This window comes from Cololabis saira, chromosome 4 (genome assembly GCF_033807715.1).
Source record: "Cololabis saira isolate AMF1-May2022 chromosome 4, fColSai1.1, whole genome shotgun sequence".
Classification (NCBI taxonomy): domain Eukaryota; kingdom Metazoa; phylum Chordata; class Actinopteri; order Beloniformes; family Belonidae; genus Cololabis; species Cololabis saira.
In genome coordinates, this window is record NC_084590.1 from 39,105,164 (window position 1) to 39,125,226 (window position 20,063).

General features: G+C 39.6%; 4 protein-coding genes across 6 annotated transcripts in view; all 4 read left to right on the forward strand.

Annotated features, from left to right (window-relative positions):
• The first annotated feature begins 6,384 nt into the window (after positions 1-6,384).
• Positions 6,385-7,708, forward strand: cldn8.2 (claudin 8.2). The gene has a single exon (XM_061720422.1). It carries the CDS (start codon positions 6,436-6,438, stop codon positions 7,306-7,308), a length of 873 nt encoding a protein of 290 aa, XP_061576406.1. The 5' UTR covers positions 6,385-6,435; the 3' UTR covers positions 7,309-7,708.
• Positions 7,709-9,467: 1,759 nt separating this feature from the next.
• Positions 9,468-10,815, forward strand: cldn8.1 (claudin 8.1). The gene has a single exon (XM_061720423.1). It carries the CDS (start codon positions 9,582-9,584, stop codon positions 10,359-10,361), a length of 780 nt encoding a protein of 259 aa, XP_061576407.1. The 5' UTR covers positions 9,468-9,581; the 3' UTR covers positions 10,362-10,815.
• A 1,063-nt stretch (positions 10,816-11,878) lies between these two features.
• LOC133442433 (claudin-8-like) lies at positions 11,879-13,848 on the forward strand. The gene has a single exon (XM_061720425.1). The coding sequence runs from the start codon at positions 12,063-12,065 to the stop codon at positions 13,149-13,151; it is 1,089 nt and encodes a 362-aa protein (XP_061576409.1). The 5' UTR covers positions 11,879-12,062; the 3' UTR covers positions 13,152-13,848.
• Positions 13,849-16,653: 2,805 nt separating this feature from the next.
• The window catches only part of LOC133441932 (glutamate receptor ionotropic, kainate 1), a 34,567-nt gene continuing 31,157 nt past the window's right edge, over positions 16,654-20,063 (forward strand). For all 3 annotated transcript variants that reach the window (XM_061719730.1, XM_061719731.1, XM_061719732.1), the window contains exon 1: positions 16,654-17,050. In XM_061719730.1, the coding sequence (XP_061575714.1) occupies positions 16,960-17,050 (91 nt within the window). In that variant the 5' untranslated portion in view covers positions 16,654-16,959. The remainder of the gene's footprint in view (positions 17,051-20,063) is intronic.

A 20,063-nucleotide genomic window follows, 5' to 3' on the forward strand; every position in this document is an offset into this window, starting at 1 on the left:
CTCTGAGAGAAACAGAATCATCCAGGCGACATGACTAAGGTAGTGTGAGAACAAGCTTTCCCTGATTTGTCCTTTTTCTCAGATTTGTCTCTCTGAGCCAGAGAGCCTCTCACACTGTGGGTGGTGATGGGGAGTCATCTGTGTCACCCAAGACTGACTGCAGTGAGAAACACCAGACATAAAGCAGCTCTTAAACTTGTCAGTGTGTTGTTGATTGGTGGTGAACATCTGGTTGTGATTCCCTTTTTTCAACATTTGCAAGAGATGAAATTCAGTTGCAGAAAATATCAACAATTCAAAAGTGATCTGGTTTCCGCTCACGTCACAGCACAGAAACAGCCCTCATCAAAGTCACCAATGACCTCCTTCTCTCCTCCGACTCCGGCAACCTCAGCATTCTCCTTCTCCTGGACCTCACAGCAGCCTTCGACACCATCAGCCACACCATCCTCCTCTCCCGCCTGGAATCATCTCTCTACATCACCGGATCCGCCCTCTCCTGGTTAAAATCCTATCTCACCAACAGACATCAATTCATCAGCATCAACAACTGCTCCTCCTCCACTGCCCCTCTGTCACAAGGCGTCCCCCAGGGTTCGGTGCTTGGTCCTCTACTCTTCATCCTCTACATGCTCCCCCTTGGCAACATCATCCGCCGCCACCGCCTCCACTTCCACTGCTACGCCGACGACGTCCAACTGTACATCTCCACCAAATCCCTCACCTCTGCAACCCACTCTACCCTGACCAACTGCCTCGCCGAAATCAAGTCATGGATGCACTCGAACTTCCTCCAACTCAACTACAACAAATCGGACATGCTCATCATCGGCCCAAAATCCCTCACCAAAACCGCTCACAACTTCACCCTCACCATGGACAACTCCATTCTGTCTCCCTCCACTCACATCCGCAACCTCGGAGTTATCCTGGACAGTAACCTCTCCTTCCAACACCATGTCAACCACATCACAAGGACTGCTTTCTTCCACCTGAAAAATATTGCCCGTCTCCGTCCATCACTCTCCTTCTCTACCGCTGAAACCTTGATCCACGCCTTCATCACCTCAAGACTCGACTACTGCAATAGCATCCTCTACGGTTCAACTTCCAAGGTCCTCAATAAACTCCAATATATTCAAAACTCTGCCGCCCGCCTGCTCACCCACACCCGCTCCAGAGACCACATCACCCCAGTCCTCCAGAAGCTCCACTGGCTCCCCATCCCTCAACGGATCCACTTCAAAATCCTTCTCCTCACCCACAAAGCCCTCCACAACCAGGCCCCCTGCTACCTCACCGAACTGCTCCACCGCTACACTCCCTCCCGCAGCCTCCGCTCCTCTGACGCCAACCTCCTGTCCCTTCCAGTCAGAACCAAGCACCGGACCTGGGGCGACAGGGCCTTCTCCATCGCTGCACCCACCCTCTGGAACTCCCTCCCCAAAAACATCCGTGACTGTACAGACCTCCCAGCATTCAAATCCCATCTCAAAACTCACCTTTACAGAACTGCTTTTAATGTGTGATTAATGTCCTGTCTCATGTTGTGTCCTTTTGTACTGTCCTGTGTAATTGTAATTTGTATTATGTGTTTTGTTTTAATGTAAAGCGTCTTTGAGTGCCCAGAAAAGCGCTATATAAATAAAATGTATTATTATTATTATTATTATGATGTGGAAGTAAGCAGCTTAAAAGTTAATGTGTGTTTTTAAACTCCTTATTGTTCTGTATTTTGAATGATCTGCATTTCTCAAAAACACTTTAAAATATAAGGTATCTTCTTACTTTTCCACTCAAGTTTTTTTTTACATAAATACATTGCAAGACAGTTTATTTTCTTGTCTTTTAGTGGGGCTAAAATTCCTATGAACATGCTTTCCTGTGCTCCCGGGGGAAATTTTCAAGCTGTCGCAGGGAAGCATGGCTGCACATCATTTAGACAATATAATCAATGTTTCTCACAGCCTTATCTCCTCCTCTGTATTCCCAACCAGCACTCGTTCCTGTCAGTCATCGCTCCCACCACAAAAGCACTCATCTTTCTTCAGATAAAAAAAGGGAAAGATCACTGGAGACTTAATGCTTAATCTTTTGTATCGCAGTATGATTAAGAATGAAGTGAGGCGTTTTTAGCTGTTGGCATCTCTAAAATGATAGACGTTTCTAAGCAGAGTTAGAATCACATAAGCTTTTGTAGGATAATAAATAAATATTACCTTCAGATAAATTCTTTTAAGTGGTCAACACTGTAAAATAAGAATATTTAGCCTTGTATAAGAAATGTGCAGTTACACTTTCAAACAGCAGGTGGCACAATCTGTTCTCCACGTTTCGTTTTACCTCAAAACAATAAACTGCACCTCAACATAGTCTCATAATTGCTTACTTATGATCTCAGTTTAATCAACATATTTTTATTAACACACGACAATGGTAGCAAATAACAGAAATTGTTGCCCAGGACAAGCTTGATTGCTCTGAATAATTCCCCACGTTTGCTTTGCCGATGTGACCGCATCTGTTTACATTCAAAGCTGCTGATGTGATGCTGGTGTCACACGAACCTGCTCAACAGGTTTCTCAGTTTCACTTCCTGATGACCTAAAGCTATCTCTGCCCCCATCTCTCCTGCTCTGGTTTTTCTTTCCTCTCTTACAATTCTCAGAAACACACCATCAACAGGGCGTCACCTTCCTCCAACCGAATAAGGGGTCAGCAGAGGATTGTCTGTTTTAAACTACTGTGAGATCTGTTTTGAAACACTTTCTTCTCTGTCTGCACTGAGGTATCTTTCTTACCCCGAGGGGCCGGGTTGCCAGCAACACTCTTTACCCACCTAATACATAAAAACATATGGCTAGTTGAACACACATCATCAAAGACTCATTCAAAGAGCCAATGACAGCAGAAACAGGTGAATGTTGAAATACTGTATTTGAGACCAGAAAGGAAGCAAAATCAGCCCAGAAGTCCTGACTCTGTCAAGTTTGATTATATCTCTTATGTTCACACCTGCAATCTTTACACACACTTTCACAGTACCCATCAGCTCGTTCTTGTTGTCGAGGTTCAATTACACAATATAGCACATAAAAGAAAAAAATAAGTTCAGATTTGATTTGATTTGATTTGATCTTTATTCATCTTGAACAAAACAATTTAAAACACATACATCAACAATAATAATAAAGCACAACCAGTTTTGTTCAAGAAGGGACAGGAAGAAGCAAATGCTTATCTAGTCCGGCCCCTTCTTGCAATATAAGAGTATCCGATATAGAAAAGAATAATAGTAGCAATAACAATAATAATAATAACAACAATAATACATATATACAGTGTATACCCTTCTTCTTGACATATAAAAGTATGTCAATATAAAAGTAATTAAAAGACATGTGAATCAATAATAAAAGTAGCTAAAACGAAAGGCATCAAGCACAGTAGAGAAGAAAAAAAAGTCAATGAAAAAAAACAAAAACAATCACCATAATAAAAGTAGCTAAAAAATAAAGAAAAGCATCATGCACAGAAGAAAAAAAGACAATGAGATTCAAAAGAAAAACGTCAAAGTGCTGTTGGTGTTAAAACTGTGAAGTTCACAATATAAAAAAAGGACATGCTGACAGGATATCTCACACACAGCGAGCGACTTGTTTAAAATATCAACCTGAGGCTTATTTTAAGGTCTTAATTAAAGAACATTAAAAACTGTCATTTTCATGACAGCAGAGTACAGGCTTGTTTATGATCTCGAAGATGCTAGATGTTCTCTCTCATTAAGTCACACATGGCTTTTTCTCCTTTTTCTCATCTTTGTTGAAGTTTCTAATAATAATGTGACCCAACCAGCTACCAGGGATGAGTTTGGTGAAAAAAGGGAAAGCAGGCACAAACTCTCTCCTTCATAGGGTCACCACAGCAGCTGCTCCTCTGGATCATATATGCAGTTACATTAAAAGAGGCAATGACCAAGTCTATGTGTTAAATGAGAAGTTAAAACATGCACAGTTAGCAGTGATGCCAATTTCATTATTCCTATTTGGTTTTCCAAGACACATAAAAGACTAATAAAGTTTTCTTGAGTGAAATGATGACAGGGGGGATCCCTGTAATAAAAACGGTTAAAATCATCCCCCCTTTCCATCCCTTGTCATTTCATCAATGAATGTGGTTTTACTGCTATTTCAACATTTAGAGTAAAAATAACACCAGAAAAATAACTTATTTGACAATTTTCACCTGTTTCAAGTACATTTTCACTTGAAATAAGTAGAAAAATCTGCCAGTGGGACAAGATTTATCTTCTCATTACAAGCAAAAAAATCTTGTTCCACTGGCAGATTTTTCTACTTATTTTAAGTGAAAATCTACTTGAAACTGGTGAAAATTGTGTTTTTTTTCCAGTGGTGAGTCTTGTTTTAGGTGTAATGAGATTTTTTTTACTAAAATGAGACATTTTAATTAGAAATAAGACGAATATTCTTGTTAAGATTTTGAGTTTTTGCAGTGATCCATTTTACTTATCCTGTGAAGGACAGAGGCATATTGATAAGTTCAGAAAACTGTTCTTTATTGTTGTGTTTTGATGTATTTGATGTAAGCCCAGTGGATATTTAAAGCTTACAGAAGGCTGCATTTAACTGCTGCTATGTCATTCCTGCAGTATTTCTGCAGGGGTTTTGGTCAGTGCTATTATTTGTAATATATTATATTATTTGTAATCAGCACAAATTATCTGTCCCCATTTGATCAAATCCACCATCCCCCCTGATTGTTTTTTACAACTCGAGTACTGACAATAACGCATACCTTGCTGCTTGCCTGGAAAGTCTTATTGTCATGGAGGAACTCTGGGAAGGCTTGTGGATCAACTGCTACAGACATCCTAACTGTAAAATGCAGTGCAAGGCTGATGACTCAGGGGGGTCAACGTGCGCTTCCACAACCCTGGCTGTTGCCTCTTTAAGTGGCACGGGACGTGGGAACCAGAGGAGCAGCTGGTGACAAGATGAAGAACAATAATATGGCTCTGGCTTTAGGAGGGAGTTTGTACCGTCTTCTCTTTTAGAACACATTCATCTCTGGTGGATTGCACCGACTTCAATAATCCAACATTGTCAGATGCTGAGAAGCTCGGGGAGAGCCTCTACATTAACTGGACATGTGTGGTAGTTTACAGATCACTGGGATCATCATCCTGTTCAGATCCAACAACCGTTCTACTCTTCCTTTGAAATAAATCAACCCCTCAGATCTATTATTTTTGTTGCAGTACGTGATGACGTACACACATGTAAAATCATGCGGTGAATGTTTACATCTAACTATGCACCGATTATATACAAGCACGTAGTTCATGTGTTTGAGATGTCGATGACGATGACGATTGTGTTGTCATCAATCCTCCTCAGGTTTCTGGGCTCAACACCTTTTTTAGGCAGCTCACGTTACCTGCAGAGGCTGCGGAGTTTGACATCTGATCCTTTTTACTTTCAGTTTGTGCGAAAAACTGAGCCATGAGCCTGCACCCATTTGAAAATGCAGTTATTTTCCCGCTTATATATATATATATATATATATATATATATATATATATATATATATATATATATATATATATATATATATATATATATATATATATATAGAGGACTGTCTCAGAAAATTTGAATATTGTGATAAAGTTCTTTATTTTCTGTAATGCAATTAAAAAAACAAAAATGTCATACATTCTGGATTCATTACAAATCAACTGTAATTTTGGAAGCCTTTTATTATTTTAATAATGCTGATTATGGCTTACAGTTTAAGATTAAGATTCCCAGAATTCCCAGATTCCCAGAATATTCAAAAACTGTAAGCCATGATCAGCAATATTAAAATAATAAAAGGCTTGCAATATTTCAGTTGATTTGTAATGAATCCAGAATGTATGACATTTTTGCATTACAGAAAATAAAGGACTTTATCACAATATTCTAATCTGATACAGTCCTGTATATCCAGTAACATGAATTAAATTTTGCATACAATGTTTTATTGATTTTCCTTTTAAAGCTCATGTGTCTGATCCTGTTTGCTGTCTGATCGTATCTGGTTCTGTGTTCACAGATGGAAAAATACATAAATGAATCAATGTAACTATATGTTCATGAAGATCAGCTGTGACTTATTTCAAAGGAAGAATTTGTTTTTGATGAAGATTGTTTATGTACTTACTCACAAGAGTTGCAGTTTCACTTGAATTCAAAGCAGAGCAGCACTGTTTGGTTCATCCCCATTTATCTTTTGGCTGTGAGCAGTCTAACCTGTAGATCTGCTTTGCAGTGTCTGCATTTTTTAGTGGGTGTATAAGTTCCTTGACTTGTCCTCTTCCTCAGATCTGTCTCAGGAGCTGTAGGAGTGCACCCTCTTGGTTTTAGAGCCACGATGGCCTCTTACACCGCCTACAGCGGCTATAGCCAACCCCCCATGTCTTACATGCCGGGGACTTACTACCCAGAGAAGCCGGACCAGGCATATACAGACTACCAAGACTCCGTGGCTGAGGAAAAAAAGAAACTTGAAAAGAGGAAAAGTCGGAATGCCATCTGCTGTGAGGTTGTGGCCCTCGTCATCGGCTTCATCGGACTGATCGGAGTCGCGGCCGTGACCGGCTTGCCCATGTGGAAAGTAACAGCCTTCATCGAGGAGAACATCATCGTGATGGAGACTCGCTGGGAGGGCTTGTGGATGAACTGCTACAGACAAGCCAACATCAGGATGCAGTGCAAGGTGTACGACTCCCTGCTGTTTCTGCCCCCGGATCTGCAGGCCGCCAGGGGTCTGATGTGCAGCTCCGTGGCTGTGACCACATTTGCCCTCATCGTCTCGGCAGTGGGGATGAAATGCACTAAAGTGGTGGACCATCGTGCTCGGACGAAGCACATCGTGCTCGTGGCCGGAGGCTGTCTCTTCCTCTTGGGTTGCGTGACGACTCTGATCCCCGTGTCCTGGACCGGACACGTCATCATCACAGATTTCTACAACCCCCTGCTGATCGACGCCCAGCGCAGGGAGCTCGGGGAGGCTCTCTACATCGGCTGGGTGACCTCTGCCCTGCTTTTCTCTGCTGGGGTGATCCTGCTGTGCCGTCACGCTCCGCGTGCCCAGGAAGCGGAGCAGAGGGTCGTGTACAACCCCGGGGGAAGCCTCTACCAGCCCGCTTACACGTACCAGCCATACTCGTACCAGCCAGGATACCAACCTGCGTACTCCGCACCCCCACCAGCATCGGTAGTGTACACACCGAGTCAATACTAGGCAACTTTGGGACTTGCTAACATTTGGCTCATTTTAACAATTGGACTTAAATGACTCTGACCTACAGGCCATCACTGAAACTGGCTCCAGGCTTCCCAGCTTTCTCCAAGTGGGCCTTGTGAATAAAAGATGTTCAAAGTAATTTTGCACTGTGTTTCGATCATGATAAATTGTGTTGACCTGTTGTAAGCTTCTTTTAATATGCTTGAATAAGTTTAGTCTAAAAATACAACTTGTATATGTTTGTATCCCTGACTTGGCAGGTTCTGCTCCCACACTTTACAGATAACATAAATGACTGTGACAAAACTTGAGAAATTTTAAGATTGTGTTGTAAATATAAATAATTCTGGAAAATGAATTTCTGAAATGAAATTCTGGAAATGTTGACCTATATATATATATAATATATATATATATATATATATATATATATATATATATATATATATATATATATATATATATATATATATATATATACATACATATACATATACATATACATATATATATATATATATATATATATATATATATATATATATATATATATATATATATGTCAATAGCAGTTTTAAATAAATGATTCCTTTGACAAACGTTGTTTTTTTGTCTATTTTTTGCTTTATTCCTATGACTATGTATGATTTCTGTCAAAAGACTCGTTTGGGAATTTAAACTATGATTTTATAGTTGGAGAGCTGTTGTCTCCATTGTTCCTGGTGAGAATGCACCTGAACTGGTAAAACCAGGCTGCTCACACGTGTCCACCCACTATGCAAACCATACAAAAAGATTTCCTTTCAAAGTTAGAGCCGCTCCTACCAGTTTCTTCCTGAGTGCAGACCAACACAACGGAACCAGAGAAGAAATAGGATACAAACAGTGACACGGGGGCCCTGCTTCCAACATTAAAACACATGGAAATATCAAATAATGGCACGCTGGACAACTCTACTGGTTGGGTAGTTATGCCATGTACAAAAGCTGCAGGTTTTCCCTGTAGCTGGTCAAGGTCCCAGGTTCTGGCTCTTTGTTGCATGTCATCGCCCTTCTAACTCGGTCCACTTTTCGGTCTTGCCACTTTGAAATAAAAGCCATTAAAAAAAACAAGACAAAAGTAAAGTACTCCTTTTGATGCCATTTTGAGCAAACCGTGGTATAGCTATTTTCATAAAAGTAATTTGTGGTCCTGCCTCTTATTATGGTCACTCTGTTGTGGTAAATTGCCGTGGCAATAATAATATAATGTTTATAGAAACAACATGTTTGCATATAATACATACATACATCAACTATACAAATATTTAGCTTGTTAGCAGACACCTATGTACAGTATACAGGACTGTCTCCGAAAATTAGAATATTGTGATTTTCTGTAATGCAATTACAAAAACAAAAATGTATTTAATTTTTAATTTTATTATTTTAATATTGCTGGTCATGGCTTACAGCTTAAGAAAACTCAAATATCCTATCTCAAAAAATTAGAATATTCGGGGAATCTTAATCTTAAACTGTAAGCCATAATCAGCAATATTAAAATAATAAAAGGCTTGCAATATTTCAGTTGATTTGTAATGAATCCAGAATGTATGACATTTTTGTTTTTTTTAACTGCATTACAGAAAATAAAGAACTTTATCACAATATCCTAATTTTCTGAGACAGTCCTGTATATATATATATATATATATATATATATATATATATATATATATATATATATATATATATATATATATATATATATATATATATATATATACATACATATACATACTGTATATATATATATATATATATATATATATATATATATATATATATATGGTATAAAAAGGTATAAAAAAGAGCAACGTTTTTAAAAAACAGAACAAGTGAATTAATCAACTATAAAAATATTTAGCTTGTTAGCAAACAACCTCAAGTTTTTCTTAAAGATTCTCAGTAAAGTGACATGTGAGGATGTAAATCGATACCTCAGAATAAACAAAGCGACAGCTCACAGACACTCCTGAGGGTGGTGTGTAAAGAAAAGAAAAAGAAAAGGCCCAGAGGGCTTGGTTTCCTAGCAACAAGCTGAAATTCCCACCCCCTCTCACACCATTGTTATATCCCTAGGGAAGAGTCCGCTCAGGTGAATATCAACCTGCTCCTCCTCCATCTGGATTCAAAGCAGCGGTGTGGAGGAGAGTTTGCTTCCTGCCGCGGACACGGTTATAGCACATTATTGCACCTATGAGCTTGGATGAGTGAGAGGCGACAACATGGCCAACTCAGCACTGGAGATAGTGGCTCTTTTATTGACCCTGATCGGGCTGATCGGAGCAGCTGCGAGCACCGGAATGCCAATGTGGCGGGTCACAGCCTTCATCGGGGAGAACATCATAGTGTTTGAGACTCGCTACGAGGGTTTGTGGATGAACTGCTTCAGGCAAGCCAGCATCAGGATGCAGTGCAAGGTGTACGACTCTCTCCTGGCCCTCTCCCCTGACCTGCAAGCAGCAAGAGGGCTGATGTGCTGCGCTCTCGCACTGGCTGGGATCGGTCTGCTGATCAGCTTAGTTGGGATGCAGTGCACATCTTGTATTGTGAACAATGACAGGGCAAAGCGACTGGTCCTCATCATTGCAGGCACCATGGTTATGTTGGCTTGCATCTGTGTCCTCATCCCCGTGTCCTGGACCGGCCATGTCATCATCACAGACTTCTACAACCCCCTGCTGATCGACGCCCAGCGCAGGGAGCTCGGAGAAGCTCTCTACATCGGCTGGGTAGCCTCTGCGTTCTTATTTGCTGGCGGATGCATGTTTATCTGTTGTAATATTCAGTCTGAAGGCAAAGGGTCAGAGATGTACGCGTACTCCAGGAACTCGGACTACAGGGCCTTTACTCCACAGCCTCTGCTGCCTCTGCAGCCCCAGCAGCTGGTGCTAGTCCCTCAACCTCAACCTCAACCTCAGCCCATGCTGTCAAGACAACCATCAACTAACTACAGCTACCACTCAAGATACCCCTCTGTACGCAGCGGAGTCGCTTATCTCTGAGCATTTCATAATCATGAAAGGTCCTTATATGCAAGAACTTTTCTTTTCCAACATGGGTTGGAATCAGCACAATTTTCACATTTCAGGTAAAAAAAGAAGAGGAAAAAAAACACATCAATGCATGAGATTAATGTGAAGGAAAAGACTGTGAAAGAGTTTCTTTGGTTTTAAAAGTACACTTTTGATGATAATTTTCTCCAGTACTTTATTAAAAGGTACTAAACTGTATGATGGAATACATATACTCCATTACTTATATTTTTTACATAATATGTAAACTACATGAGTTGATTTTACAATTTTCAACAACTTAGCAAAGTGAACTATTTGTATTTTCTGTAAAATATATATTGTAGCCGGGACATGTCAGATTCGGGAGGTCCTAAACACAGTTCACTTCTGATATTAGTTCTGTTTTAACTGTGTGATCAAATATATTTTTTTAAAGATTGCACATTTGCAAAATAAAATGGTCTTAGGAATGTTTTTTTAGTTTGAATCACTTGTAGATATTTTAACCAGTTTAACAAGACATAATGACCGTAGAAAATAAAAGGTAAATAGGTCTCCCGATGTATTGAATTTAATCAGATTTTTGTGAGTAAAAAATATTTGTATACATTTCAGTCTCAATGAAAAAAAAATATGAGCAAGTTTATGTTTAAGTTTCGCTTTATGTCATGGGGTGTTTACTTGGTGACCGACCAGGAAGTGGCAGAATAAACACGTAACAGTGGTGTGATCCGGCTTTTTAGGGTGTGGACTGAGAGGAAACTTTACCAAAGAGGTTAGTGTTCATGAAGAAGCCACACAAGCTGACAAGCTGACAAGCTGACAAGCACAACCATGTGATCCAAATTTGCAAGTCATTTTGAATGGAAACACAAAGTGCTTCAGAAAAAAACTTTGTTGTTGTTTTTTTGAATCTGCTGATCCCTGCTCAACATGTCAGAGCAAAGTAACATATGTATGTATATATTTTAGTGAGGTAAAGGAGTTCACATATCAGTTGGTCACTTCATTTCACTTTTGGTGTCACACCAGAAATTTTCCAATGGGTCTTTTTTCCTCTTTGCTGTTTAAACACAAATGCAGAATAAATGTTGATCCATTGAGGGAAATACGAACAAAGTTGGTAGCTCAAAAATGTGCACAGCAGTTGATAAATGTTTGGATTGTGTGACGTGAACTCTTTGTCATTTCATTACATTGAAGGTCATCTCTGCTCCCATGTGGGCAACGTAAGAACTGCAGGACTTCTTCTGTGTATAATCACATTTGCTTCTTTTGCAACACAAATATATAATGTAAAATATAAAATATATAAATACAGAAAATAAAGAAATACTGTAAGTTGTATAGACTTCCAAAAGTGTTGTTTTTGATGTGGGTTTTACCTTGTTTTGTGTTTATTCCTGGAGCAGCTGATGTCGGTGATACTGTACACCACCATTACCTGAGAAACCATAAACACAAAATAAGCAGACATCCTCTTTACCTCCATCTCTCTGAGCCAACCAGCTCGTTGAAATACTTCTTTCTCACAACAAACGTCTCTTTTCAGCCAATCAGCTGTGTCAGACAAGATCTTCACTGCGTTGGACACACATCTGATTCAAATGTACGTTACATGTCTGAGTTGCTGTGGAAGTGCGCTGATCTAATTCTGGACCTGCCAGCAGGAGTTTAGGATACCCAACAATGATTGAAGGTGTTTCTGAGCTAGCTGCAGTGTGTGTGGGCCTCATCGGGTTGGTCGGTGCAGCGGCCACGACCGGGTTGCCCATGTGGAAGGTGACGGCTTTCATCGGGGAGAACATCATCGTGATGGAGACTCGCTGGGAGGGCTTGTGGATGAACTGCTTCAGGCAATCCAACATCAGGATGCAGTGCAAAGTGTACGACTCCCTGCTGTTTCTGCCCCCGGACCTCCAGGCCGCCAGGGGTCTGATGTGCAGCTCTCTGGCCTTGTCCGGGCTGGGGCTCTTGGTGGCTCTTGCCGGGATGAGATGCACTTCCTGTTTCCAGGGCAGCAAATGGTCAAAAACCATTATTCTCATTGTAGCAGGGTTTATGCAGTTCATGGCTTGCATCTGCGTTTTCATCCCTGTGTCATGGACTGGTCACGTCATCATTACGGATTTTTACAATCCTTTGCTGATCGATGCCCAGAGGAGGGAGCTGGGAGAAGCTCTCTACATCGGTTGGGTGACCGGCGCCTTCCTTTTTGCATCCGCCTTGTTGTTTCTCTGCCGCCGTGTACCCAAGGATGAAGGCTCATTTGATGTTTATCACCCTGTCAACTTGATGGATTACAAGACAGCACATAACAAACCAGCTCCGATGAGGTACCATCCCATCTCCACTCTTTCCAGCCTCCGGTCAACTCCATACCACAACTCTCTGCAGAACAACGCTTCCATCGGACAACAACTTGCGGTGCCATTGCAAAATATCCCACAAGTAATGACAAATGACGGAGCCATGATAAACCCCTCTATGGTCTATAACCCTGCTCTTCCTGAAAACGCTTCCTTGTTCCGTCAAGGAAGCATGGCTCACCATTCTTCACTACCTAGTTTTAACCCTGCTGGAAGCCTGTATACTCCAGCAAACTCCTTGTACATGAGCCAAAATACCAATCCATATTCAACTTATACTGGCCATCCTATGTCATCGTATCAGTCCAGCTTTCATCCAGTTCCACAAACTCCTATTTTTATAACATATAAGGAGTCAAGGCTTCATCCAGAGACTCACAGTGGGAGCAGCGGGGGAATGTACATATAAAAAAAGTGATTTATAGTCGATCACACGTTACACACAAAACTCTCCACATTCTTATTCTTTTATTCTCACATGATGAAATCATTATTTCTGCTTATTTATATGGCCAACCTTGTAGAATGCCATGTTTAATTTAATTAAATTATATGGTTTATGTTATCAGCTTGAACATAACTGCTGTTATTAGTGTAACTAAGCATGAGAAGAAATTGTTTTCTTAAAAGCATGGGTAGGGATTTCTTTTTTTTTTTATTACAAGACATCATCTAATTGTAACATGATAGCCTCATATTTTATTTCTTATAATTGTGTTATTTTATTATTATTACTATAATTACCATAATTATTGATACAATTGTATCAATAATTACATTATTACTCATTACTCTATTTGTTATTGCTCTCACTATTATCAATAAAGGAAAGTTCTGAGTCAAAGTTGCTTCATAGATGTATGTGTTTTGTGTAGAATTAAGCAGCTGAACCAGAACCACCATAGCTGGGTGTGGATGCTTGGAGGAATCAGATTATGAAGATAAGGTAAACAAAGAGTGTGGGAACCTGTTAAACTTGTCAACATGGTATGAATCGTTCTTGAATTGGTCTCATGTTTGCTGCATTTGTAATGTGCATTTCGCTATACAGAACAGTTAAATAAATAAGTATAAGTAAACACTTTCAAAGAATATACTAAAGTTACCATTCAAAACCTTGATGTATTTTTATCAGGCAAAAATAGAGCTGAAGAAAAAAATATCAAATTCCATCAAGGCTTGTATTCATCTATGAACAATAACACTGTATATTAGGTACTATAATGATGGTGATTATTATATAAGTTATAATCACATGCTTGATTTTGAAATTCCCTAAAACGGCAGCAGCATGATTGATCCCCGAGTTTTTGACGCTCCCTCCAGTTGTCGCCACTAGATGGCAGCAGAGCACACATTGTGGGTGCTCATAAGCACAACTCTACCAGTGCTCTTCATTCCTGATCCTCGAGAACCAGTGAGAGCATGTTTGAGATATTCCCCTGCATCAACACACCCTGACACAAATTACTGTGTTATTAAAAGAGCTGTGCAGACTTTGATGACAAGCTGATGGCGACCATTAGCAGAGGTGTCAAGTAACGAAGTACAAATACTTTGTTACCTTACTTAAGTAGAAATTTTGGTAATCTATACTTCACTGGAGTAATTATTTTTCAGACGACTTTTTACTTTTACTCCTTACATTTTAAAAACAGCCTCGTTACTCTATTTCATTTCGGCCTTAAAAAAAAAACTATCCAGTTAAATTGCTCCATCCGGATAGAGTGAATTTGGTTGTGGTTGTTTCAGATGTTCTTGTCCAGTTTTGTTCTTACATCCGTTCCCTCAGATTCCTGCAACTAAACTTGGATGTACATTCCAATAAAGGTTAGGATAAATGATAACATGCCTCTGAAGTTTGACTTTTTGCACCATTACAATACTTATAGGCAACTAGTCATCATATCTGCTGCTCTCTGAAACACATGTTAATGCTCAATAGTACACATATATGGTTCTTTAATATATTTGCATTATACTAAGATGCCTTCATTTTCAATGGCTTTTGTCCTTAATGGGTTTTTCCCCCTTACATTACTTTTACTTTTATACTTTAAGCAGTTTTGAAACCAGTACTTTCATACTTTTACTTGAGTAAAAAACTGAGTTGATACTTCAACTTCTACAGGAGTATTTTTAAACTCTAGTATCTATACTTCTACCTGAGTAATGAATGTGAATACTTTTAACACCTCTGACCATTAGTTAGAATCAGGTGTGCTGATGCAAGGAAACATCTAAAAGACTCTACTCTACTCTACTCTACTCTACTCTACTCTACTCTACTCTACTCTACTCTACTCTACTCTACTCTACTCTACTCTACTCTACTCTACTCTACTCTACTCTGCACAAACACTTAAATCAGGGATCCTCAATTCCGGCCCTCATGGGCTGGTGTATGTTTTTCTGCTTTAAAACACCGGATTCTAATTAGTGGTCATCATCGGCATGTCATCAAGGTCTGCACAAGTCTGATAATGACAGTCATTTGTAGCACAGTGTGCTGAAGCAAAGAAACATCTAAAACTAGGGACTTAAATAACCCACGCTTTCAAACAACTGCAGGTATAAGAAATATCATCTCCGCTTTCCACCAGGGTTCATTAGCCAGAACCTTCTCCAGATTTGAACTCAAAGCTTAACATGAAACTAAAGAGGGAAATCGGTCCTGTGAACCTGGAATGCAGAACGCTTGATAAAAAAGATGAAAATAAAATGAAAACATTGAAATAAGGCTTACATTTAAAAGGGAACTATGAACACAGTGGAGACAGAACTTTTATACTCTATTTCAATATGGGGTTTTCAGAAATATCAGGTGAAAAAACTACAAAATACAAAGAAAACTTTTGACAAGACTTTTTTTCCCTGTTAAAGTTGATGGATTTATCATTACAATATACGTGGAAGTAATTATGCATCAGTCTGTAGTTTAGATATCTTCTGGGGAATCAAATAACAGTTAAGTTGACACTAATCCTATAAGAAACGCATTACACAATCCTGCTACTTCTCTCTTAGTTGGAGGGATGTTGTCTGGAGCTTTAAAGTCAGTTCCTGATTGGTGCAAACTGAGCAGCCGAGGGAACTTCTGACGCCGACCCAGAACGGCTGTTTCAAGGTACAGAGCAAAGTGAGTTCAGGTAACATGGACACATTTTATTTGACCTGCGTGGTTTTGTCGGATAAACACTTTGAGACGGTACATCTCCAAGGCAGCGTCACCAACCAGTTTGTAGATTAAATCTTGGTCTCCATCAGGACTGGAGCAAAGATTTAATCATTCCTCGGTGTACCAAAGCAAAGACGTTGTCGAGGTCAACTGTTGCCAGATTTGAAGTTAATCTGCAGGCCGTATCCATGTTTGCGGATCATCGGCTTCACTGCGTCCTCAATTGAGCGGCTGTGTGGGGGGTTGGAAGGATGCTGCTGCTGCTGCTGCTGGTGGTGGAGGTTGAGGGGAAGAACCCATGTGAGTCAAGTCAGGAAAAGACACAGAGAAAACTGAAACATTGATTTCAAAATAAAAGCACAGAATAATAACAGGGAGAGTGCACTTATGAATGCAAAGGGTTTTGTGAAGCACTTTGGTTAAAATGTGCTTCATAAATAAAGTTGATTTGACTTGGATCCTGTTTGTGTGTGTTTTATAAATAATAAACAGGCAATGAGTGAAAACTAGCCTCATCGATCAGACACATTAAGAAAGATGCAAAGTATACTTAAATTTCCCTGCGGTACATTTAGATTGTATCAGTCATTAAAAGATCAAGATGATCTGTTTCTCTATTCGCAACGAGCAATATTTCAGCTTTTATTTTGAAAGCAACCAACAGAAAAGGTTGTCTGTTCTTGTAGACTTGACGGAAGGAGCACAGTGCACGGTCCTCCTCCTCAGTTAGATCCTACAGTTCAAGTCTGCACCGGGAAACATGATAAGAAGGATGTCTGGAGACTGAACATGGGAGGCAAAACCTCAATGCCATCTAAAGGATCCTAGAATGGGAAAACCGGAGATCTTTTGATCAGTGGCAACTGCACGTGGAGTTTTGTGTCTTTCCTTTTTCCTTTTCTTGTCACAATGTGTGGAGAATGGATGTGGGTCAGATGCCAGTTTATCTTCACTACGGATACACGGACTGGCAAGTTATCAGAATGAATCACTAAGGGCAAAAACAAATAATCTCGATGTTAAATCTGACTCTGGAGGAATGACCATGGTGAAGAGGAAAGGACTGTTATTTTCACTGCTGTACTTTATTGCAGAGTTTTGGCTCACTTCACAGCAGGTCCTGAGGATTGGTGAGTTGTGAAACTGTCCAGATGTATTTATTTATTTACTGAATGTAATTTCTACTGTGCTCTTATCATCTGTTTTAATATAGTTCTCACAATGAGGTTAGCATTGCATGATGCAAAAGAAGGAAAACAATAGTTATTTGAGTGTCTTTACCATAATGTTTGTTATTCTACCTGTGGAGACACCCACAGGCATCAGTATCCGTGGGGCTTTAATCGCCGCAGGTGAGTCCAAGCCCAAGTTTGTTAAACATAAATTACATTCATATTCCTTTACAGTCACCATAGAGAGTCAAATTACTGAGCTCCCCAACCACACTACTTAGGATTGTTGAAGGCTTCATTTGTAACTGTGTTACCACAACATCCACGTTTCTGTTACTTGCTATAATAGAACTAGTGCTGTCTAAGCAGGTGTCCATGTAAAGTGTATTGAAATTCATTTCTGTAATTACAATTTTCATCAAGTTCTTGCTGTACCCTTTTATGTTTCAGTATTCTTCTTTTTCTTCTTTTTCATATAGTGTTCAGAAGATAGAGCGCTGGCTTATTTAAATGAAACAAGTGCTTTTTTTTTTCTTTTTTAATCCAAGTCATGTTAATCCATTTGGGGTAGCTAATACCCTCATCTCTCTCTCTTTTCCTTCCACACTGACAGCATGGATCATATGGGTAAAGGGCGATTAAATTACAATTACATCTGAAAGTGCGTGCTATTGTCAGTGTGGGTTCTTTGCCAAATGATGATGTAAAACTGACATGGTGAACAGAATAAATAGTAGGCAGTTTCAGAGCTCCTTAGATGCTCCCAAGTCTTTTAGCCACAATACTCGGCGATGGCAAGTGACAACTCTGAATATGAATTTCAAATCTCTTACTCCGACGATTCCCTTTGATCTCTGATGTAATTTTGTAACAACTAGCTGTTGTTGGCAAGTGAATTAATTCTTTCTGCTCTTTGCTACTTTCTCATTAGCTATCCGTTCCTCCCATGGGTTAGAAAAAATTGCATCACGCGAAAAAAAAAAAAGAAGAAGCTTTTTTAAAATGAAGTCCTCAGGACTTTTTTTTCTCTGCTTAGTGCCCATAGCATCTCGGTATTTTTCTGAATTTCCTTTACTTCCAAAGACTTCATAAATGAGGTGTTGCATAACTTTAAAGGCTAGCAGGCCGGCGTTCCCTCCCTCTCTCAGCGGTTCCCGTCTGAGGACATTATTAATCTCTCTCAATCATCTATCACTCTCAAAGTTCACCTAATCTTTGTCTCTCCCTCCATGACCCCACACATTATTAATCTCTCCCATATGGTGCAGGACTTACCTCAATTAACATTTTCTGTCTGGTGCAAGCGCTTGCATCAGATTGTGACCGGCTTTTACTCTTTTCACTGGGGTTGGTAATAATGGTAAATCTTCTCCCCCAAGCCCTTAAACAACTAATACTAATCTTCTTTATCCCGAAGTCTTTCCCCTAAATATGGTACTTAGGCAGCAACCAAATCTCATCACTGGGGAGGTTATAAAGCAACAGCTTGTGGTTTCAACTCTTCTCCTGGTTGATAAGATCCTTTTCATTTCTTTCCCCTCTTGCTTTCATAGATGATACTTGATCTGTTGATTTGTTTGATCCATGTCACGAAAGTGTGACCACCTCCTTATTGGTTATTGAAAAACAATCTAAAGGAACCCCTCTGTAGACATCTCTGCTATTCCAGTTTTTATTAACAGAGAAGATGTTGATTGTTTTCAGTCGCTTTAAACTGTTTTTTTTTTCCTGGTAAAGAGAGAAACCACAGTGCTCTACATCAAACGGGTATAGTAGACTGTTTAGGACCCCCCCATTCATTCACAGTCTGGCACGGGCCCAGGTTGGTGTGGTGGTGCTACTGGGATGAGGGTGGGGGGGAAGGGGGGGTCTCACTGGGTACCGGCCCAGAACGGGGGAAGAGAAGAGAAAGATAACACTATGTCATTGTGTTCCTCTGCCTCAAAAAAACATCATCATGTGAGAATTTGAAGTCTCAAAATCACAGCAAAGGATTAAAAACACGATTTTAAAAATAATTTACCTAATCAAATTGGTTGAGTGTCTGGAATGCAAAAAGTCCATCCAGTTATCAAGAGTATATAATTATATTCCTTTTACTCTGTCAAGGGAAACAACAGAAGCCTATGAAGGGCATTGCCTAAAGGTTCATCAGCATTTGCCTTCAGCGTGAGCAAAATCCTTTCTTTCCTTTCGCCCCACAGAATTATTTGGCCTAGTAGATGAGATGGAAACTGGTTGTTATTGAATTGGAAATTAATTAATGGTAGCTATAATTAAATTAATCAAGCTGTGATGGAAAAAAATTAAATTAAAGGGAAATTGGGGAAGAAGTTTTGCTTGCTGAGGAAGTTTGGCATTTATATACAGTTATTTGTAGAATATTAAAATTCCCTTTGAAGACTCACATTTTAATTCTCTTGTTTACAAATGAGAAATTAGGTTGTTCTGAAACAGCAAGTCAAGTAGTTTCAGCTCTAATTCAAAGAGATTTAAATGAATAGGAATATATTTCGGAGTGATAGATACACAAGTATGAATTAACTTTGACAGTTCTGATGTTGCCATCTTGTCATGTTAACTGCCTGCTGAAAGGAGGGAATCGCTCCATTTTTCATCTGTAAACAGAGAGCTCGGATAGTGGTTTTTCATTTTATGTATATCTGAACTGAAAATGGCTTCTTTGTCAGTTATTTGAAGATCAATTAAAGAGTATTGTTAAGACTGGCACATGAATTAAACGATCCTGAATCGGTATTTGTGACATTATGCTTTGGGCTGTGATGAAACCTGCCTGAACACAAGCCTATGAGCCATGCCATGTGGTTGCTTTTGGATGGTAGCGCCTAAATTGGGTCAAGGGAGCATCCTGTTTTTCCTTTCTGGATGTCTGCACCATCACTGAATAACTAACTAGCCACAGATATGGCGTATTACGTCCCTGTAGTTTATCAGTATTAAAGTTTATTTT

Excerpts from the sequence above, each read along its gene's own strand:
- cldn8.2 (XM_061720422.1), top strand. The coding sequence starts at position 6,436 with ATGGCCTCTTACACCGCCTACAGCGGCTATAGCCAACCCCCCATGTCT.
- cldn8.1 (XM_061720423.1), top strand. The coding sequence starts at position 9,582 with ATGGCCAACTCAGCACTGGAGATAGTGGCTCTTTTATTGACCCTGATC.
- LOC133442433 (XM_061720425.1), top strand. The coding sequence starts at position 12,063 with ATGATTGAAGGTGTTTCTGAGCTAGCTGCAGTGTGTGTGGGCCTCATC.